At 43.1% G+C, this 23,516-nt stretch overlaps 1 protein-coding gene across 2 annotated transcripts in view; it reads right to left on the bottom strand.

The window, feature by feature from the left end:
* Positions 1 to 23,516, bottom strand: part of SLC38A1 (solute carrier family 38 member 1) — a 42,094-nt gene that overhangs the window by 8,834 nt on the left and 9,744 nt on the right. For both annotated transcript variants that reach the window (XR_006014405.1, XM_042017910.1), the window contains exons 3-12: positions 16,854 to 16,929; positions 16,172 to 16,287; positions 11,182 to 11,255; positions 9,528 to 9,620; positions 9,109 to 9,190; positions 7,868 to 7,950; positions 6,896 to 6,954; positions 6,052 to 6,177; positions 3,794 to 3,873; positions 2,534 to 2,634 (exon numbers count right to left, since the gene is read on the bottom strand). Coding sequence is in view for 1 of the 2 variants with exons in the window: in XM_042017910.1 (XP_041873844.1) it covers positions 2,534 to 2,634; positions 3,794 to 3,873; positions 6,052 to 6,177; positions 6,896 to 6,954; positions 7,868 to 7,950; positions 9,109 to 9,190; positions 9,528 to 9,620; positions 11,182 to 11,255; positions 16,172 to 16,287; positions 16,854 to 16,929 (890 nt within the window). In the remaining variant the exon portion in view is untranslated. The remainder of the gene's footprint in view (positions 1 to 2,533; positions 2,635 to 3,793; positions 3,874 to 6,051; positions 6,178 to 6,895; positions 6,955 to 7,867; positions 7,951 to 9,108; positions 9,191 to 9,527; positions 9,621 to 11,181; positions 11,256 to 16,171; positions 16,288 to 16,853; positions 16,930 to 23,516) is intronic.

Genomic DNA, 23,516 nt, shown 5'->3' with positions numbered 1-23,516 from the left:
AGCAGAGCCTGCAGCTCAGCTCCACACTGGCCAGCAGCCCCAGCAGCCAAGACAAATCACAGGGGTGCTTAACGGGGAGGGGCTGGCAATATTTTAATACAACCTCCTGCCAAACTGTTTCCTTGAAGCTGTGATAAATAGTGCAGAGCAGGTCTGCATGTACTAACCAGCAGGAAAACCAAGTTGCTGAGGGACCTATGTGTTTGCTTTGTAATTTTTAAATATCCACAAGCAATAACCTAAGGGGGTGGCTGTTAAGCATGCCACAAAACACACTTGCTGCCCCTTTTTAGGCCCATGTTTCGTTTCTGCCTGCTAATCTTAGAAAGCTGGTGGTAAAACATAACAGCTCTTAAAGGGAACCCAGGGGCCATGTCTAATTTACCATCTTTGGCAGTTGGTAAAACCTCATGTATTCCTGGAGGCAGAGGGATCTGTCCTGTGGCAAAATGTGTATGCTCCCCCCAGGACGCCCTTCTGGGTAGAGACCACAGGTCAACACCACCTACGCAGTGCCTGAATCCCCACCAGGAGAAAGAAAACGCTCTCCCACCTCCCTGCAGATCAGGAGTGGGGTTTTCAAGCCGGGCACATGCACAGCTTCTGCAACACAGAGCTTACTCTGCTCCTGCAAGCACAGACTGCAACTTCTGTACCGCTCACGGGCTGCAGCCAGGTAGGAAGTGAAGGGCAAGGCTTACAGTTGAAGGTCTGTTTTCCTTTCAGCTAGATACACCACAGAGCCCAACCACACTGTGACCTTTTAGGGGAAGAAAAACACCTCTTTTCTGTAATTCTGCAATGTAAATATAGTCATCACTGCAACACTTTTGAGAACACAGCAAACAGACAAGTACTATTGGTGTAAAGAAGAAATGGTCACAATAAAAATACTGTTCTTACCCAGGTAAGGGTAGAGAAGAGGGTTAGAACACTGTAAGTGAACATATGAAAGGTAAGGTCTTTTCAGTCTCAAGGGGAAGAAGGAAGGAATTTTATGGAGGAACTCTATATTCCCTCAGTGTCTTTTTTGCAGCCTGTCACTGCACTGACACTGCAGAAGGCCCAGCAGAGCTCCACAGCTTCCACCTCTGGGCTCTCAGTGCTGGAGAGCAGGGATGCCTAATGTGGGGAGAGGCACACAAGACACCCCAGGGATTCCTCCACCATTCCCCCTCAGGAGGGCCAGAAGGACGCAGCCCCTACCTCCTCCATGGACTCCAGACCCTCGTCCTTGAGGGATGTGGGAGATTCCCAGAGAGGAGCGCCACAGATCTGCCTCCTCAGATCCCTGGGGCAATCACATCAGAATCTCCTCCCTGCCAAAGCGAAGGGGTCCATGCTGATTTACACCCACTTGCTCCCTGGGGCTGCTAATTTGATGCATCTCTACGAAAATGTGTTAGATGGGAGCAGCTGGATGAGAACGGCTGATGCTGTTGTCACTTGCAGCCTATTTGTGGGTTTATTGGGAAAATTAGAACAGATGACCTCAAGTTACTTCAACACATGTATACTCAAGGCCTCATAATCAGAATGAGAGTCTGAAAAAGCAAACATGAGATAGGTACACTTTTGAAAAAAAAAAGCCACATTTCATATTTACTTATTTTTTTTCTCTTGTAATTGGTGGCTAACAAGGGACAGTATAATGAATGAGGAGGTTGTAACAAAAATGTCACTTGGAATAGGGTGGAGAAGACTGATGGGTGACTCTGAGGTAAAAGGCAAACATCAGCTTTGTCACCTGTCTTGTGACCCCTTAATGGCCCACGGAAAAAGACACTACTTTCCAACATTCTCATGATACTGGAACATGGGAGTAACTTCCTGGGCAACATTCATATTTTATCCTACTTTACTTAACAATTGTGCCTTTAGGGCATACATATTGTATCCTTTAGCGATACGACATAATTTGTTTGTTAACTGAACTGATATGCATGGAAAAAGACAGGGTGGGAGTCTCAAACACTGAGATCATCATCCTTTGGTGGCTGAGCTGGGACAACACTCAAAGCTTCCCCACCTTCACTGCCAGTTTGTTTAACCAAGACCTGAAGAGGTCAGCTCTAGGGGCACAGGGAAAACATTTGGTCTGTTGCCTCTCTGATGAAAGTGTTACTAAGAAAGTGAAAAAGCTGTGATGGCCGATTTGTTGCTCATTTCCTAGGACCTGCTCTCAAATCTGTCTCAATTTTTGCATGCTTCAGCCATTACCAATGCACACATCATTCAGGTGAGGACCTTGGAACAAAATCTTAGTGGGGCCCAGCTAATCCCCAATTCTGTAGAACAATCTCTCCCTCATACTTTGAAAATGCCTTTCGCAAATAATACTTTCATTTGTGCTTTTCATCCACAGGGGAAAAGGAGGAAAGGATTTATAACTTCAATATGAGAACTTTAAGGAAAATTATTTGGAAAAGTATTTTAATATAAGTGGATGGGATTTTCCTTTCCAGCTGGGATACACTATTGATTTTACATGTATCCCCTTTCTACTCTGATAAGTAAAGAACTGCATACTTACCGTAGAAAGTCAAATAGCCAAATATGGCAGTCATAAAGTACATCAGAAACATGGCAAAAAATGAGATATTTGAAACCAACTGCATTTTTTTCTGTGAACGGCTGGAGAAAGAACAAGAAAAGAACACATAAGAATGGTTGGTCTGGATTTTTCCATAGCTCTTTCAAAATGTATTAGGTGTTTGCATAAGCATAGTAATTCTGGGGAGACTCATGAATTCATTTTAATTTAAAAGAAACTCACTGACAGCTGCACAAGGAAGACAAGGACTGGGGAAAAGGACCCTACTTGAGGCTTAAGTCAAAAAATAGTGGGTGCGACCTGTGGCTCTGCTCCACGTCTGTACCTGCTTCAACAGTGAAGCCATGTGGAGAGAGGATGACCCTGAAACACTTTGGTAATTAAATTAAAAGGTCAAAATGAAGGAAGCATAAAATTATACAGAGAGAAAAAAAAAACCCCAAAATGTTCAGAATGACTGCAGGGAAATATTTGTGTCCCCATGGGTAGAAAATACTGGATTTATGCAGACCTGTAAATTAGGTTAAATGTAAACATTTAATCTTTAGATATTTATTCTGAAGAATTCCCACTCCAGTACCTCAACTCAGACTTTTAAATCCACACAAGGATGCCCTAATAGGTACCTGGGAACCTGCTCCAGTCACTTGAAATTTAAAGCACCCAGCAAGTGTCTGAGGGTAGTCATGGGTCTGACTGGCCTTGACCTCTTCCCTGGGGCTCCCTCATAGCCCAGGACCATTGCAGCTGCCCAGGGCTGCCAGCAATGTCACAGCAGGGCTGGTCTCCAGCTCCCCACAGCCCATCCCAGCTGGAGGTGTCACTGAGACAGCAGTACCAACAAAGGTCTTTTAATATCAGTGAGGCTGAAAGAACTTTTATTTTCCTGGTACTGCAACAGATTTTTAGTTGCACTAATGCTGTGGAACAAACGCTGTTAGTGGAACACACGCCTCTCCTATGCCAAATGTCAGTCGGCAGAACTTGGCTCCCCCCAGGCGGCTGTGTACTTCCAGGGAAAACTCCCAAGTATTGCATTATTCTCCACCTCCCTCACCCCTGCCCCAGGGGCACAGTATGCCTAGGAGGCCAGATTTCCTAGCTGACAGCCACGCTTGTTGGCATGCTGGGTGTTACTAAAGCACACCTGAGTGGCACGAATGATTCAGAGCACCTCTGTGCTAACATTTTCCATGTAAAATGGTTCAAAACAATCAACTCCAAAAAAAAACGGCTTACTCTTTAAGTTCGCTGTAAATCGGGAGGACTGATGGGTGGCACACAAATGCAAAAGCAATGGTGGGCAAAGCGTACACGGTCTGTTCAGAGAGAATTTCAGAAAATAAGTTAAGAAGTGACATTTCCCCCAGTGGTGTGAAGAAATGTTCCATGTTCAACTACCTCAGCTCCCAGCTCGCTGGACTCTTCAACCGAACATTGAGAGCCTTTCTGAGAAGGCAGAAGACCTGTCAATTAGCACGTATTTAATGAAATGTGGAAAACAGTGCGCTTTCAACAAGAGGACAAAGCCTTTGCGTTGGTGGCGTGAGTGCAGCCCTGACTGTGCTCGCAGAGCACAGAGCTGGATGTCACGCTGCTGCTGGCTTTGCCCCCTGGGATGGGTTTGCCTGCCCAGCTACTGCCACCGTTACTAGCACAGTGTCACGCGTAAAAGGGACATGTGGTGGGTCACCGCTACGCTACCCTGCCTTGGCATGGAGAGGGGTGCGCACCCATGGTGCTAAGGCTGAAGTCCTGAAGAGGAAGCCCGTATCCAGACTGTAAGAAAAGAGAACAGGAATGCAGAACTTACAAATAAATGGATATTTCAAGGTACCAGAATGAATCCCTCCATTTCCCAGGCCAACAAAAGGACTAGGAGTGCTGTGGAAGGAGCATGCTTTTTCTTGGGGAAAAAGAAAGACCATTATGTCACCCAGAAGCACAGGAGGCCTCCAAGCGGGACCTCAGACCCTTCTCCACTAAGTACTCAAGTGGGTTTCAGCCCTCAGTGAAACTTCACAAATTTTATCAGTGCTCAGGCACTTCCACTCTCCTGAGGGAACTCTCCTCCTCTAAGGACAACATGAGTCCATTCCTACATGCAGCTCTGTCCCCCACTCTGAGATCTGCTTGTGCTGGCCACAGGCATCCCCTTCCCACACAAAGACACCTGTGGTGCACCCCAGGCCTAATGGATTCAGTAAATGTGCTGGTTGCTCCCCGGAGGTCCTTCCTTGCCCAGGCCTTTGCCACCTCTTCCTCACTCACAGCACAGTCCTGTTGTGGTGTATCAATCTGTAGGGATGTTCAGAAGTTGCTTGGACACAGTGCTGGGTGGCCCTGCTTCAGCACAGGCGTTGGACCTGGTGACCTCCAGGTCTCTGCCAACCTCAGATGTCCTTCTATTCTGTGAAATTGTCCTGTCTCTCCTCTCACACACTGAAGTTGCTAAAATGACTGGCAAATTGTTAGGCCTGAGGGCAAACCTCTGGAGTTCAGCTCCAGCATGCCTAATTCAGATGGACTGATCCTTCCGAAGTACCTCCATTGGCTCTGAGGCAAATGATGACACTCACTGCAGAAGAAGACTACCCTTCAATGCTTTCTGAAATATACCTACACCTAAGCTGCTGTTGCACACCAAGTTAACTAATTCTTGGTCCATCATGCTGGATCTGGGGTGATGGCTACCCCCAACTAAAGAAAAGTGCTTCAACTGGCTTCTTCAACTGAAGCTGGTGCGTTAAATTTAAAATGAAATTACTTTTTGCACACCTCTGCTATAAATGTGCATTCCCTATGAATGCAACTAAGGCCCTGAGGACCATGCCCTGCTGGACAAGGTGCTGTTTTACTGGGAACACTGCATCCCAGCACAGCTGACAGGAGCCATCCTCCTGCTCCCACAGTTACAGACAGCTGCTTTCTCACATTCTCTCAGACCAACTTTTTCTGCAGCTGTGTGGTGATGGAGGGAAGCATCCAGCTGAAAGGCAACCAAATATCTGCTGGATTATCTTTCAGCCATATCCTTTTCACAATCCAGTTCACCACATGGCTACAGAAACATGTACCCTGTTACAAAGAAGTGGTTTGTGTGCAGAAGGACAGAGATTACTTCTGGGCTTTGGATGCAGGTGTGTGTGGCTTACTCAGTCTCTACTGAACAACAGCCTAAAGGCACAGTTGCAGCATGGACAGTAAGCAGCAGTGGAAAGGAAAAATCTCCTAAAAAAAGCATTTATCGTCCAGTGGTAGCTCAGGCTCACAGCCTTAACACATCTACTACTGGGGCAGGACAAGACTGCAAGGAGGCACATTCACCACGGCATCTCTGTGGGACTGGGCAAGGAGACCCACTGTGTATTCACCACTGGATCACAAGTGGAACCATGGAGAATCAGGCCCTTTGTGATGCTGATCAGAACAAGAACATGGGGTGTAGGTGCATATATTATGTTAATTAAAAGTAAGTATTATAAAAAGAAACATACCTTGGAATTAAAGATAACATACTTTGGCTTACACATATGTTCATGTGCTGAGCTATTTGATACGATAGGTGATGTTGCATTTAGCCCTTGTCCATCACAGGGAATTTGAAACTTCTTGTAAATAACCTAGAATAAGAGCAGAAGATAGCTAATTGCTAAAACAATAATAAAAAGCAAATTAAAATTAAAGTATCAGTGAAATTGTGGGCATCCTGGCCTCTTATCAGCAATAGTGTGGCCAGCAAGACTAGGGAAGCGATCATTTCCCTGGACTCAGCACTGGTGAGGCCACACCTCAAGTGCTGTGTCCAGTTCTGGGCCCCTCACTACATGAAGGACATTGAGGTGCTGGAGCATATCCAGAGAAGGGCAACAGAGCTGCTAAAGGACATAGAGTGAGTCATAAGAAGAGCTGCTGAGGAAGCTGGGGATGTTTAGCCTGGAGAAAAAGAGGCTCAGCAGGGACCTTATTGCTCTCTATAACTACCTGATAGGAGGCTGTAGCCAGGTGGGGTTCACCCTCTTCCTCCAGGTAACAAGTGACAGGATGAGGCGAAATGACCTTAAATTGCACCAGGGGGGGTTCAGATTGGACATCAGGAAATCTTTTTTCATGGAAATAGTTGTAAAGCATTGGCAAGACTGCCCAGGGAATTTGTGGAGTCACTGTCCCTAAAAGTGTTTAAAAAATGCACAAGTGGATACTTCACTTGAGGACATAGTTTAATGATGAACAGCGTGCTGGGTTGACAGTTGGACTTGATCGTCTTAAAGGTCTTTTCCAGCCTTAACAATTCTGTGATTCTAAGTGACTCATCCAACAAAGAAAGCAAGCTGAACTTACCACTACCAGGAAAAATACCATGCAGCTTAATGAAAATCCACTGGTATAGCCAAGGTATCCTGAAAGAAATGAAAAGGAAGTCTCACACAGAATAATCTTATTAGTCTTATCTTGGTTTTTACTTTTTTGCTTCTTCATGAAAAGTTCAAATGTATTAAACATTTAGTATGTATTGTGAACTTCTGGGCAGGACAAAACTATGTCCTGCTCGTGCGGGAGCCTCCCACAGTCTTTCAAGTCTCCTAGCTTTCAGATAGGCCTGAGCCTTGCTCTGACCTGTTGTGACTTCCTCTGGGCCACCTTTACATCAGTTTAACTAACTTTACTTCTAAAAGAGGCTGTGATAATTGAAAAAAACCTGAAAGTGTGCAGTTGCAGTCAGAATGTGATCCAGGTTCCCTGATATGAGTCATGTCAGCTGAGTTTGGGTTTTTGTCTCAAAAGGAAGATTTCAAACGGACTTCAGTGCCAAATGTTGTTACATGGTTTTAAAAAAATACAGTATACCTACTGGCATCTCAATGGATTCAAACACATCAGAAAATGCAATTCCCTGTACATATATCTTAGTTCAAAGTTCAGTACTTCCAATTAACCTCACCAGTAAAAATTTTGATGCTGATAGTAAAGTTTTTTGTAATCTCAACATTTGTGAACTTGTTTTTACACATAAACCAGATTACCTTACAAAATGAAGACCCTCGACCATAATTTTTAAAATCCATTTCCACAATTGTATGGATAAAGCTGGTTTACACTGAGCTCAATCTGTGATATTCAATTATCAATACTGTGATAATTTAGGCCTACTTTTTTCAAAATGCTCAGAACACAGATTATTTCTGAATCAGGGAGGCTGCTTAGATTGCAATGAGAGCATATTTTTATTATAGTTGAATTGTCAGTTTGGCCATCAGTGGCACGATGTCTGGGTTCCTTTTTTTGATTCCCCTGATGGCATTTTCATCTTACCTAAGTTCTTAAGGAGACATAAAGGGAGGATTATACAAAACGTCACTGTGACAACAAGAATCCGCCCATCCACGTACCATTCCCTGTACAAAACATTAAAAACACACCATGAGCACAACCTTAAACGTTCTCTGGTTTTCCTCAGTCATCCTCTTTGATTGCTATACTTACAGAACATCTTTGGTCTCTGTACCCTAAAAGCTCCTACAAAAGGAGAGAAAGGACCACATCTTGGCTTTGCAGACTCATTATGTATCCATGGCAGTGCTCTGACTCAGGTAGGGCAGATTTCCATAGTCACCAGACAAAGTATTACCCTACCATGGAGATCAGTGCGTGGGTCTGAGAGGCAGAACAACCACCTCAGTAACCTGATATAAGCCTCCATGCCAGGATGACAAAAGATCATGCAAAGGGTCACAGAGCACAGTGGGGCCAGGGGGGGCACCACAGTAATTTGCCAAACCACCCAGGCACGTGACTGGAGCAGCAAACGAGGCTCCAGCAGGCTGGCATGCCCTAGCTTGCCCAAGTCTGTATCTCCTCTACCAAAGTGCTTTGCATCCTACTGGAAAGAAAGAAAGAGGAGAAGGGACAGTGTTAGTGATGTTCTGTATGACCCATTTCCATTGCCTGGTCCAGTTTAATAGGAAAGCCTGAAGAATGGGATCTCTACCACCTTCTCCTTGCACAGCAGCACACCATATAATCCAGTGCAAGGGGTATTTACTCGTATAAAAAAATGCCACCCCTCTACTAAAGTAGCTGGTAAATGCCAAAGAGTGATAAGGAGCAGAAATCTAAGTATTATATTCTGAAGTTGTCACATGCTGGTATCTAAGAATTTCACTCTGTGGACATTGTTTCAGGGGGAAAATCATGTAAGAGGCTGAGAATGCAGGAAAACACACAGTATCTTTAACTTGCATTGTTCCAAAAATTTCAAGTGTTGCCTAACACTGCAAAATATTGGATTCTATGATAACAGTTTTCGTTTATAGCAAAACTCTTCATGAAAATCTGGTGTGCAAAGAGGGCAACTAAAGCTCTTATTTCCTATCCATCTTCTCATTCCCAAATGTGTCTTGTCTTTTATTAACCCCCTGAGATATTCCTGTGAAAATCTACTTTGACAAACCTAAAGGGTATCCAATACTTAAGAGCTTTTGTAAACATATGCTTAAACTTTACTATACAATGTTAACTTCTACAGTCTAAGTACCAGAACTAATTCAACTTACGAAAAAGTTTCTTCTTTTCCCATTAGAAACTTTATGGCAGAAGGCAGCTCATTTTTGACTATGAAGAGATAGCTCAACATTGCTGGAGGAAGAAGAAGGTAATTTTAGAAAATGGGTAAAATAGTTTGTGGAACAAGTACCGAGAAGCATCCTGAACCTTTTTCCAAGAAGCATCCTGAACCTTTTTCCACATCAGTGTCTGATGACAGAAGACCCCAAACTGTGACCAACTGTAAATTACTGATCACTCGGTAACGCAGTATTTTTAAAGGGCTGCATGCAAAGTGATAGCCACAATTATATTGAGGAACATGAAGATCCCTGGATGTCATGGAGAGAAGGAACCTGACTTGTTTGTAGCTGTAAAATTATTGAGATATTCCTGGGCTTTGTTTTTCAGTATTCCTCATTTCCTTTACCTCCAACATTCTGAAGAGATGTAGATCCAAAGACAATCATTCTCCCTGGGGTACCAAAGACCTGCTCACCAAGCTTTTCATACACCATGCAGCCTGCATGAGAAGAAGAGGAGAAAGGTAACACACTACTGAAAGCTGTTGAATCGAAGCATTTACAATTCCTTTTCAGTCAAGCACCTGTCTATGCAGCCAAAACTGCCCTTTGCAAGTAAATAGGGAGCTCTCTTGTAATTTCTAGGGCTAAAAATTACGTAGGAATGTTTTCTTGACCTCTGTAAATGCTACTGTTGGCTACCAGTCACTTCTGAAATGGAAGCTGTTAATGAGAGTATCACACTCCTTTAACGAGTCTGTCTATACCCCGAGTGACGTGTTAAGTTCTGCTATCATCATCCCAGCACATTAAGTTTTGCACCTGCCATGAGAGTAATGTAGAAAGGCTCCTCTGCAGAAAAAAGCTGGCACAGCAGGATCCACAAGTCAGCAGTGGCAGCCTGGACACACACTACTGCCATTCTGCAGCTCTGCTTGCCCTGACTGAAGGTTTAGAGGATCGTTTATGGCTTCTAATGAACTTGTGAATTCTCAGTGTTGTACGATTTTGGTAAAAGCAGGGAAAGGTGTAAAATATAACTGAAATTTCTTTTCAAATATCTGTCAAGCTTGTGAAACTCCTCTATTAATTAGTTTGTGTTTCTGTTAAATGCTTTTTTTAACTTGGCTGTAATGTAGGCTGAGACAGACTGGGCATTGTGAAGATGGTGAGATAAAAAGAAACAGAAAGAGAAATATTGCAGATGTTACAACAGACAGATGATTTTTAAAATGTATCCCATTATCTGGTTTTCTCTGTATTACCTTACAGCTGACATTTCTGCTTTGAAGTTTGTGTGAAAAATAAGTTTGAACTTAAATGTACCAGCAACATAGAAAACAGAACTTAAGATTTTGGGAAGTAATGGGGCACAAATGTGTCCACATTGAGGCACCTCTATCTAGTTTAAATAGGCAGTTGCTGACATTATACATGCTATAACAGTAATCATGTGTGTCCAAATTGCATATTTAAATATTCCAGTATTCTTGTGCACTGATTATTTTAAAAATATGGCTTCAGACATTGTTAACAAGGAAAGAGACTCTTGGACTTCAGGGCACAGTGTCATTTGACATAATACTGTGTTTAGATAATGTATCTGTGTTACAGTTACACTTCTCTCTGTGAAGGAACTGTTCCCTTTTATTTTATTCTAAGAAAACTCCACCACAAAGATTATCAGGAGTGTCACACTAACCACTAAGGACAAACTGCATTTCCAGGTAAGCTTCACCATAGGCAAAGACTCATTATATTTCATTTACAATTTGCTTTGTAATGCAAAGAAACTACATGAGCTGTTCCTTCTAGCTTGCTGAAGATAACATTTCTGGGCACCAGAATTCATTCTTTGTTCTAAGTTTTCCTCTTTACAGTGATGCTGTTCTCCATAAATTGTTGTTAATTCTGGACTTCTGACCCAAAGTGTGTCAGGCCTTCCTATTATGTCAGCAAAGTGACAGAAACTCCATCTTACACAAAGCACTTGGCCTCATTTGAACACTTGTCACCTCTTGGTCTTTACATTCTACTGAATGGCATAACATCTTCAATTACCTGTTTCCTTTGAACACACCAACAGGAGATGTATTGAATAAATAGACAGCAGCGTGACCGAAACCAAAAGCAGCCTAAAAAAGAATGGAAAATAAAGCTTACCATATGAGATGAGGTCTGACATTGCAATTATTTCACATCAGGTCATATTCCCATTGACTCTGAGATAATTTTTTATTCTTCTGATAATGCAAAAAGCCCTAAAATACCTGTGATTCACATCCTGCTTGCAGTTCCACCATGGAGGTAGAAAACCCTCCATGCAGAGGGATACAACCAAATAAAACTTAGCAGAGCTGCAGAGCACAGCCTCTTAGTGAGTTACACCTCCCTACATTGAAAAAAGCAAGAATAAAGATGTTTTATCAGATAGGAATGAAGATTTATCAGAGCATGGACGAGCCAGATATGTCACTCAACATCCATTCTAAAACTTTTTTTTCTGGAAGCAGAGTGAAAATTTAAAGGAGAGTGCTGTATTTAAGGACTTCCATGCCAAATGGAAGCATTTTTTCCCAGGACATGTTTCATATGCTACCAAAGGGGTGCCCAAATGGCTTTTTATGCGCCTCACAGTGCCCAAGGAGGGGGAAGATCTGGGGAGTTAAGGCTTGACTGGCTCCCCTTGGGAATAAAGGCTCCAACCAAAGGCTTGTACTTTGTCAAGGTACGGATTCATGTTCCCTTGCTGATGTCAGTCCTGGTCTGACATGATCCATAATTTAACTTCACACAGAAGAATTGCAGGAAGTGATGACCAAACTGTTTGTGTAGGGAACTTGCTGGCACAAATTACAATTAGTGCTGAGGGCCAAGTGCATAAAAGCACATTTTCTCATTGCTCAATGTCTTTAATCCAAGCACCATGTGTGCCTTCCTCTCCAACACCATGACACACAAAGACCTGATGATGTTTTCATGATGTGTGTGAAGAGCATTCAGACAATCTGTTGGCAATTCCTCCCTTTATTATGACAACTACCCTCCGGACACTGAGAAAAACAAGGCTAAAATTTAAGGGAAAACAAACTGCTGCTGTAGATAGGCAGCAACACATCTTTTTCATAGGAATACATAGAAAGAATAGAATGAGAAGCCTCCTCCCCCCACGTTTTTATTAGTTTAGACTGGAAATACTTTAGTGCCAAATAATGACCGACTAGTTTCTTGAGGCCAGAGGAGCAGGGAGAAACATAACGAGGTGATAAGAGGAACTGTCCTTTTGCCAGCAAAGAATGATGGTTGACAGTAACAACACACTCTTTGTACAGTCCTAAGGGTGTTTCTCCTCGAGAAGGTGGAGAAGAGAAGGAAGACTGTACTGGCTGAGGTCACTCCGCTCCATTTTTTATGGATTTGCTAAGCCCTGCTCCTGCCCATGTTCCCTGCCGAGCTGTTCCACCCGTCTGCCTACAGACACGGTGCTCAGCCCCAGTGCTCGGCTGCTGGGGCTGACTCACTCCCAGCCCAAATGGCTACAGCTCTGCATGCCAGCATCCAGTCTGTCTTAATATTAAAAGCTCCTGTTTTTCAGGCACTGAGCTCATGGAGCCTTTGCAGTGGTAAAAATAACACTCCCAAGCAGCCAGGTATTTATCTGATCTGTTGTCCTTAGCTCCCCATAGGGCTCCTACAGACACTTGGCATTTTCATTAGTACTGTATGAAAAACTTGTTTGTGCTAGGACTGTGGTATGGACAGGAATATTCGCGCCAGAACCACCCCTTGGAAAGGAATGAAAATGTCCATGCCACTCGCTCTGCACAAATTCAAAACAGAAGCAGAGGAGCTTGCATTGCAGCTCTCCAAAAGCACTCCCCTACTTTTTATTTTGTCTGCTTTCAAAGAAGTGCTGGTAGCTATGGAAGCAAACTGCAGACGCAAAAGTCACCTTGCCCCAAAAGAATAAACAGTTTAGGCCAGGGGACTGACACTGTGTTGGGAAGGACAAAGTGCTTCTGCGATGCCAATGCTGTCTTCTCCCAGATGCCACATTTACCAGGTAAACTGAAACCTGTGCTGTCCCTTCCTTCTGTGAAGTCCCAGGCTTTGGGGCCAGAAGACCTGTGAGGCTTGTGCAGTCACAAGAATTATTTCACTGAGCAGTTCTGAATCCTCAAAAGGTGCAGAGGATGGAAGAGCATGGGGTTTTGCTCTCGTACAGCCTCCCCTGGGGCTGGTCTGCCAGCCTGCCCTAAAACACTGCAGGAGTTACACTGCGGCTTCCTGACCCCTTCCAGACACACCCAGCAGAAGTAGCTGCAGTGTTTAACTCCAGCTGTAGCCTCATACTATTCCTGATCTAACAAGCCCCTCTGCCTCAGCAAGGTTTTCAAATCACATGCAGTGCTGGGCTAAATGCAGGCTGAAAGCACCCTGTACTTGGCCAGCCCATATTTCTCTGCAACATGATCCATCACTTTGGTCCTGGCTCTCCAGGATGAAACCACAAGCAGCAACAACTGCTCTTGCCATCCCCAGGTGGTCCAGCTCATCTCTAACCTCCCAAACTTTTTGTGTTATCTTTCTGCAGCGAAGCTGTCTCTCCTTTTGCATACCGGAAATGATGCTCTCTTTTGGTCTAGGCTGTAGTTACCAGTAACACTGGGATTATGTTCCTCTGAGCTCCTACCTCAGTAATTTTGCCTAGAAAGTATAATGCTTTGTTATGGCACTGTTAAGCAAATAAGATGTGTCAGTGCCATGTTTATTTTGCACATCTTATGCCTAGGATATCGGATCTGAATTGATCCAGATGTTCATGGCAGTGCACACTTCACGCTGAAGGAGCCCAAAAGTTGTGAGAGTGGAAATCAGGCTGGGTCTGCTTTGTTAGTGCGGAAAATGCTCCCTTAACTTTTCTACATCTGCAGAATTTTCAGGGATGGTGCATGCCAATACTGGAAAAAGAAACTTAGAACCTTTCCAGAACTGTGCTACTCAAAAGTAGTGAATTTACCTCCTTTCTCATACGCAAAAAGGAGTGAAAGTATTGTTAGGACTCTAATCACATGCAAAGCAGAAATGATCTACCTGTGACAGTGACAGCAGAACTATACATTTACGGGAAAAATGTACTGAATTAGAGTGTAAGAAAAAAAATCTAACACTAATGGACTAGGTTTAATGCTGAGATTATGGCATGAGAGCAGAACATCTAAAGCAGTCCAACTTTCAAGCATGAGTACAGACACCACGTTAGGATCCTGCACCTCCAGGCTTCAAAGAGAGAGGCTCTACTAGCTCTGCTCAGTTAGGTCCTGCTAACTTCCTTTGATCTCAGCTGGCTGCTCTATCTCAAGGCCAACAGATCTAAAGGCATCATAAAACTAACAAAAACTATTATCCACTTTTAAATGCACACAGTTAATTCTATAGAGCACAATGCTGTCATTTACTGTATAAAATCCCCACATTAATGTTTGGCAGTTTTTTGTGCAATGTGTTGGTACAGATCTACACACTCGCTACTCAGGTCGAGCTCAGTCACCAACACACATTGCTAGAAGTTTCTCTGGTGTTCACATCACCTGTCTGACCTACTTCACTTAAAAGAAACTGCATTTTTATATCCTTTAGAACAAACACATTTCAATTAAATCTCATGAAAAACTGCTGAAAGAATGAGGAGAGGATGGGATTATAGAAAACTAAAGCAGTAAGGAGAAATTGAGGCTCTTCCTTGGCTGAGACCCTATTATCACAGAAGAGGTGACAAGGCTGAAAAGACGGAACTTTTTTTTCTCTCCTTACAGCAGTTACTGCAACCACCAGTTTGTACTCTCAGAGATGGAGCATGGGTGGGATATTACATACAGGTTAGAGTACTGGGTAAAAAAAGCAGGAAAAATAAAATAAACTCTGTCACTCTGCTAACGAAAGATGTAAATTACAGTCCAGATATTTTACAGCCTAGTTTAGTGACAACACAGTAACGAGACGTTCTACGTTCTTAAAGTAAATGGATTAACTCCTTGGATTATTCCTAGATTTTACCTAGCCACAGCAAACTGTAAACTAGCAGCATGGATCTAGCTACCCTGGCACAAAACCCCAGAGCAGATGGCTATATGTACCACTTTGGCCATCTACTCCGCTTTATACAGGGCTCATACTATGTATTTCCCAAAATCCTAAGAAATAACAAAAGTTCTCTATTTTTAGATTTGACATTCAAGAAATGACATCTCTTTAGAGCAATCTGTAAACTCAATAACTATGTTGAATAGTTCTCAAATATTGTAAATTACTGTATTTCTTCCCTCAATGAACATTTATCATTGAAATCTGCACACAATTCCCAACTGATTTCTTAACAATCACTTTTCACAATGAAACGTCTCATACTGAGATCCAGAATAACACTGTGTCTTAGTCATTCAGTGGTACTGTTTCATTTTTAAACTAATTAATTCTCCTTTATAAAAAGCCTCTTTTTTTTTTTTCTGGAGTTAAGTAGTCTACCTCGGCTCCTTTCTATTCTAAAATCTTGGCTGTATTTATGTTGGTTTTCAAGGACTCTCACATAAGAAACTGAAGAAACCGTGGGAGTGAGATGAAAATATTATATGTAACATATAAAGGAATATAAATATTCTTGGTTTAAAAAAAGTGTTTACTGCACCACGCTTTGAAGAGAGCTCTGGAGATCCTGTGACACAAGTAACAACTAGCTACTAACCCACTGCAACTATTACTACTGAATATTTTTTATGTCTATGTAGCTTCCAGAGCACAGGAAAAATCCCTGTCTAAGTCTGTAGTAAATAACACGGACTTAAATTTTCTCTAGGACTGTAAGTAGTGGCTTTTTCCTCAGAAACATCTGACTGAAAAAAAAAGTCTGAAACTTGTAGCTAATATTTTTGGGCTTGAATGCTGTACTTCATTACATATAGACTATAAATCCCTCCACTTGCTGGCAGTACACGCATTCTTTAAATACAGTGAAATTCCATGGAGATCAGCTACTCACCACATGAATACTTACAGAAAAAGGAGAATTCCCGTGTTGGCCAAGGCAAAAGCAAGACCCAAAATCCCACTGCCCATAATTGCATTGCTAAGGTTGAAGACGGACATTCCCAGTGAAGTAGTTCCCGGGATCTGGAGAAGTAAAGACAGGTGTGTCAGCAACAGCTTGGAACAGAGCAGAGAAATGCACCTCTGCTTCAAACCCTGTGTTTTGTGATGTATCAGAGTAAATAACTACTGCTATGGAAATGACTGAATAAAAATTGGTTTGAAAGAGGAGAAAGCGTGGCTGAACTCTGTCACAGCTACACCGCTCGCTGCCTGATAGATTTTGTAAACTGACCTAAACAGTACAGGCAACACACAGCTCATACTGCACTTTCAGTTTTAAACCCCTTCCTTCACTCCACCTGAGAAACATCCTGGATGTGTAATTTATATGGTAAAGCCATAAGGATCCACCACAGCTTCCTGCCCAACAGAGGCTAGAGGGATTCCCTTGCCTCAACCCAACCAACATACTTGGGTTTTTGTTTTGGGGTTTTATTTAAGTGCTGATCTCAGGCAGTTCCTACTGGAAATTGAATTCAGTTATAGTTGTGTGTGCCCAGCACTTCTGAAGACAATGTCTAAAGGCCTTTAATATACACAACATGAAGTTCATTTTGACAGGGAACAGAACAGTGAGAGAGACTTACATATTCATCACATTTCTTCTTCTCCAGGTGGCTGTTAGTGAGACTTCTTCTGCTTTCTCGATCCGAAATAAACTTGCTGAAAGAAGTCAGAGGATTTATTTGCAGCAAATGCTTAGAAAATGTGAACACATTAATTCCATAAGCAGCATGTGATCACAAAATATACAATGTACAAAATCTTGTGAAAAGAGGTCAAATTCGTAACTGTTCAATGAGCCAGATTATGCCTCACTGATGCAGTGTACATTGGGCATCAATAAAGGTAACATCAGCACAAGATCAGAATAAATGTGTATATACAAAATGGTCTTTTAGGCTATTTAGGAAAGCAGCAGAACCGATTTTGTAGATGGCAAAGCAATTTGTTTGCACAGAAGCTAAGAGGAGATACTTCTCCAGGGTCCTGCAGAGGCACACGTGACCAGTACCCTCTGCTCCCAGCCACTGCACGTGGGGTGAGAGTAACTAACACCACTCTACAAGGCAAGGAACCATTCTCTGCAGCCGAGTGGGTTGTGTTTATTCCTTTCCCTCATTACCAGGCCCTGAAGATCCTGTGAAGCAAGTACACAAACCAAACAGATTTCTTCTTCCACTCCCTATCGACCTCAAAGACTTCTGGGCACCAGCTCAATTCCTTCCTTCCTTCCTTGCCAGGCTGGAAGGTCCCAGGCACACAGTTCACCAGGCAGTGGTGATGACCCCTCTGCAGAAGAGGGAAGCGTAACAGCATCCTGGGTACTGACTGTAAAATCAAGCAGTTCCAAGTTCTAAGTGGGAAATTTGGGACTGCAGCTGCTGCTGGCCAGACACAACCCCCCTGTTCCTCCAAGGAATTGCATGCTCCAAGGATTATGGGAGTGACTTATATTCCATGATTTTTGAGTCAAGATTATGGTTGCATACTGATACAACAAAGCATATACTAAGATCCAACCCCATCTGCTGAGGGTCCAGGTGATTAGAAATTTTAAGTCAAATTGTACTACAAATTCTGTATTATGCTACTTACAGATTGCACTGCATTGATTCTGCTTGTTGAAATCCTGTGCCATTCTAGTCATAAATTCTGTGCTACACTAATCGTAACACCCTGCTAAAAAATAAAGCTTTAATTGTAACTATGAATTACTGCCATCATCATTTCTCTTTACCCTTTATTTGTTCTGTGTCCTTGATGTATCCACATTTAGGAACTTACTGTCCCCCTGTGGCTGTGTTGGCATCCTTGAGATTTACAACACTTCTGATTTGGATGAGCTGTTATTTTCTTGCAGATCTTCTCTTCAGCAAACATTTTAGTTTGTATAAAGCATTCTTTCAGCTTTTCATCTTTTGAAGGTTTATGCACAATTAAGTCGCTGGCATCTTTGCTAATCCAACAGATGGTTCTTAGTCTGCACCGGCTAATGCCTCAGTTATCGTACACATCACATACCTAACCAGGGACTGTCACCAAGTGTCAGAGCCCATTTTAGCTGTAGGTACATTAAGCTGGCTCTTCTTAAATTGAAACAGACAAACAACACCGAACACAAACAGCAGCACTGCTGTTCCTTTCCCACAGTGGGAAACATCTACTGGTCAGGGATGCATAGTTCAAATTGTGACTCGACACTGCGCATCATCTCTGTACATCTAGCAGTATTTAGGCTGGTAATAAATCCATGAACTTGTAAAGACAGAGCTTGAGCAAACTTCCCTACTGCCCCAGCTGTAGCCTAATTACTAGTGATATATATGCTAGCACAGCTTCTAAGGCTATGCCAAAATCATGCAGCTATAATGCTGCTGACTTGGCTTCCACAGATGACACACTGGGCCTTGTGTCTTTAACATTTTTGTCTTTATGCCTTAAATTTGGGCATAGATGGCAAAATGTAAGTAGTATTTCAGCTGGGTTTTCTTTAATTTTGACTCCTACCCATTGGTCTGCTTTGATTTCTTTTATATCAATAAAAAAGAACTATAGGCTTATCCTGTATTTTTTAAATACTAACTTCAGCAACTAATTTGCTGCAAATATAGACATGATGTCAGATTTACCAGCCCTAACACAGTTGGAATAGATGGCTGAACCTCCCCCACCGTTTTAAGAAGTGAAACACAACCACTTCTAAGACAGACTGATCCAAAATTAGCTTTCCAAAGCTCACCTTGTAGGTATTTCCTCCTCATGGAATAAAATCTCAACCTGATTCAGAGCATGTGCTTTTTCTCTTTCATGTCTGTTTAAAGTCCTTCTCTTGAACGCAGGCAGCAGAGTGTGAATGGTTTGAAAAAGACATTCCAGCTCTCTCTCGAAACACCCTGCAGGCAATTTGTACAGGCAGGAGCACAGAGAAGAGTTTTGTCTCTTTTGGATTTGTAACTGCTGCTGGGAACATCTGTGGACTTTGCCTTCTTCTGTCATTTATGGAGATCATGTGTCATTTTAGATTTTGTCAAGAGTTATGATAGAAGCCACTAGTCTGGTCCCCCCAGTTCTGCCGATCCCCCAGCAGCCAGTTCCCCCTTAATAATTACAAAAATAACAAATTTGTAGATACTATTATTGTTGCCTTCTGGTATTAAAGTTCCATGAAAATAATTGTTAAAAAACTAATACAGGATAAAGATAACACTTCAGTAACATTGCTTCAATATAAAAGCGACTGTGGGACTTTCCATTAGAATACTTCTGACAGAATAAACAGCTTCTGCAAAGCTGGTATCTTCTTCCATGGCCAGCAAACATGTCATTTCCTTCTGGATGGGACTTTAAAAGAACTAGTCTGATTTGATAAACTGATCCAAAGTACTTTCTTCTGAGTTAGTTCTACAGTAAAAATGGAGTGGGCTTGTTGCCCGGCCTATCATCTCCTATTACAAGCTGGGCTCCTCATCCACCCTGCGTTTCCCACGTCACACTGCACTTTTCTCCATTTACGCTGTGTGATGTGTACAGGAGGGCAGAATCAGACGTGGGAATGCAGGTGCTGGGCTCCCAAACTATGAGGTACACAGCACTGAGCTCAGCTTTTTTATGGGCAGCTTCCCAGCGCCTGCCTCCCAGCACCAGGACAGCTTGCCCAGACAGCTCAGCAGCGATGCAGCACAGCGGGATGTGGGGTCTGCCTGTGCTGCATCTGCTGTTGCAGGCAACTTAATCTGCAAGTCCAGAGGAGAGGTCTGCCTTGGGACAATGCTTGGTATGGCCATACCATACAACAGACAAGTTTTCCATAAATGAAAAATATTACTGATCTTAAATGAAATAAAATTTTAAAAACCCAGTAGGGTGGAAGGTAATCCAGTGAATTCAACAGAAAAAATTCTATCAAGATACTGCTTTTTAGAAACATTTTTTTCCTTTCAGGGTGGTTTTTTCCCCTAGAGCATATGAAAGGAAACATATGTTGGAATACTGGAATTTCTAGTTAAACCATGCCGTGCATCTGCTCTGCTTAATAGATGAGCTTAGAAAACAAGCCATTCATTGTCACAGAATGTTGTATTTTTGACCTTTATGAATATGACACAAATTAAGTGAAACGCCTGTTCACGCCGGCCTCTCCCAGCCCTCCCAAGGGTCAGAGGCCACTGTGAGAGGTGCTGTGGCAATGCACTGTAGGACTGTCTGTGCCATCAAAGCCTTGAGACTCCCTGACAAGCATGAAATCCATTTGCACTGTTTGTTGTCTTCATTTCAATTGCTTTACCCATCATTGAAAGACATAACCTGTCCTTACACATTTCTGCTTTCCTGCTTTGTTTCCTGTATCACAGCTGAGTATGAACAGACTATACAAAACTTTTCAAACACATTAATGAAATATCCTGGCCAAGATATAATGAGCTCACCCTTGTGATGTGTGAAGCCTCACAGTTGGCCTGGAAAGGATATCTTAATCTAGTTATTTTCCTGGCTTGATTTAGTGCAAAGTAGAAACATAGCCTTATTGATAAAGTGGTTTAAAAAGGATGATGTTAAACTATGGTTTCCAAATTTCATTTATTTAAAGACTTCAATAAGAAATGTTTGATTAAGGTGATATCCCTAAGCTAACCACTTTGGCTAAGCCCCCGTAAGAGTTAGCCAAAAGCCATTTAGCCATCTCAGATATGTTTAAACATAATTAAATTAAAACGGTATTTTCCAATGCCTTAAACATTTGTTAGGGAAAGCTAATTTTGCCAAGATGACAGAACTTTATCCTTAGGCAGCCTCTTAAACTGCATGCTAACTTGAGCAGTGGCAAAGATTTCCAGGGCAGGCACGAACAAGATATGCAGAAGAAAGCTTGATCTGACTTACACTATGAAACTTGGACCAGATCTTGGTATACCTACTAACAACCTTGTTAACAGAACAAGGGGTGCTGATAACTTACTAGTAGCTGTAAACCAAGACAGGCATTCAGACATCAGCTTCCTGAGAGCATTGTCACAGATATCTGTAAATGAATAAGTTATCTAAATACTGATTTACAACTACGTGCAAAGATGGCAAAGTTTTATAGCCAGGAGACATAGTTAAAGTCACAAAATCCACGTCTGGGTTTGATGCAAATCTCTGAACTGACATTTCCAGAAGACATTCCCATTCAACATCTGCATACAAAGAAAAACCCCTCTTAGTGCAGCCTCTTCAAATCAACATCCCCTCCCTACGTATAACTGTATATTTAGGCCCAGAAAAGGCTGGAAAGCCAAAGTAACATATAGGATTCTTTTCCAAGATCAAGAAATATTTGGAGTTTACAACCAGATTTGGAATCAGCTTCTGTCTGGTGTACCATCTCCAAAAGACCCTTAAAAACTTGCTCTACACTGAGCTTGAAAAACTGTGTGCTGAGAGAAAAAAATGTTTAAAATTAAATACAGAGTGCAAAATCAAACAGGTTGAAACAACAAAAAAATAAGTTAGTTGAAAATTACAGATCTAATCTAAAGCTCAAGTGAAATCAACAGAAAAAGTCCCGCTGATTTTGATGGACTTGGGTGTTTTACAAGGCCTCACATCACATGCCAGGCAGGACAAAACATGTTATGCCTGTTAATCTCTTACTCCCTGCAAAAAAACGTGTTTGCCATAATAGCTATAGAAAGGGACTAACCACATCCTTTCAGGACACATTCAGCACGGGTGCAGAGCAGGATATGCCCGCCTGCTCGCCACATGTGATGGTGTGGAGGTGCTTGCACAGGGCACCAGCTGTGGGTGGCTCAGTGACAGCCTCAGCCCCAGGGGATGCTGGCAGGGCTGCACTGGTGCCAACGTGCTGCTGCAGCGGAAGCTGTGGTCACTGAGAGCTGCCTCGAAACTCTTGGTTTGGACACTGAGGGGAACATGAACAAACTGGGATATACAGGGCACAATAGACATGCATGGGATGCAAGTAGCTGTCCCATGAGTGCCTGGGCAGAGGGCTACGAGAACCGTAATAGGCTATATCCTATCGCCAGACGAGAGATCTTTCTTCTGCAGAGGAAGTGAGTTCTCCAGAAAGGAACAGAAAATTGTGGAATATGTTGATCTGCCCTAAGAGCCAGAACAGCAATCAGAAATTCTGCCTCTGACTTTCTGACCCTCTTTCCTCACTCCACTTTTGTTCTTCCTTTTGCGGGCAGTCTGGATCCGACCTGTATCTTGCCACGCTTACTATGCCCTAACTCCACAAAGCACATTGTGACCACAAAGGACCAGACACACACAGCACGATCCTTCCCCACCCTCTATAAACATTCACTGAGAACGAAGCGCCAGCAGGGTTTTTCCCCCGTAACAGTTACTGATGGCATCAGCCAAAGTGCTGGGGAGGCACAGCCAGCCCAGTATAGCCACTCCTTGTCTCAAGGATATAAATCCTCGACAGGCTCCAGGGCGTGAATTTACCACTGTCAGCCCCCAAGCTCCTGTCCTTACAACATGAACCAGCAGGAAAGCAAGCAGGTTCATACTGGAACTGTTTTGTTTTGACAAAGTTGGAGGGGTTTTTTGTCTTGCTCCTGCCTTTTTTTTTTTTTTTTTTTTAACAGAAGTGGTTTGTGTTTCGTTTCAGCACTTTCCATCAAAGCAGTTGCATCAGAAATCCCTGACCAGCTCTAATCTTCATCAGCGCAGCTGTGCTGCGGTCACAGCACCACCCGCCCTGCTGGTGGCGGCCCCAGGACTTCCCCGGGGCGGGCGGCGGGGCCGGGCTGGCACTCTCCTGCCGGGGGGCTCACCCCTGCCACCAGCCTGGGCCCCCTGCCCCGTCCCACGGTACAGCTCGCTGGTTTTGCTGTGTGAACAGTGAGGACAATGCTGGGTGCTTATTCCCACACCTGTCACCAAGATCCTTGTCCACCCACGCAGCTGCGAGTGCCACAACTGCCTCTAACCTCCCTTGGGAAAAAACAGCTCTGAATTTTGTTTTAACTCTAGAAAGTGAGTTTCTTGTGTAGCCAGCAAAGATGCTGCCAACAGGAAGAAAGGGCAAGAGAAGAAGATTTTAAAGATCCTAAAATAGGTGGTGGCAGCCCCACAGTAGGGAGCAGAATGATGTGCCAGCACAGGCTTCCCAGCAGGGCTGGTGCCCCATGCAGGTACTGACTGGCCCTGTGCTCCACCTTGGTTTGCAATATTTGAACAGGAAGTTTGATCAAAACAGAGCTTCCTATTTTACAGCTCACAAAATA

The sequence above is a fragment of the Corvus kubaryi genome, unplaced genomic scaffold (assembly GCF_017639235.1).
Source record: "Corvus kubaryi isolate FWS band 111438036 unplaced genomic scaffold, C.kubaryi_AGA036_p1.0 137, whole genome shotgun sequence".
Taxonomy (NCBI): Eukaryota; Metazoa; Chordata; class Aves; order Passeriformes; family Corvidae; genus Corvus; species Corvus kubaryi.
The sequence above is the reverse complement of the archived record's forward strand: the minus strand, read 5'-3'. Positions and strand labels throughout refer to the sequence as shown.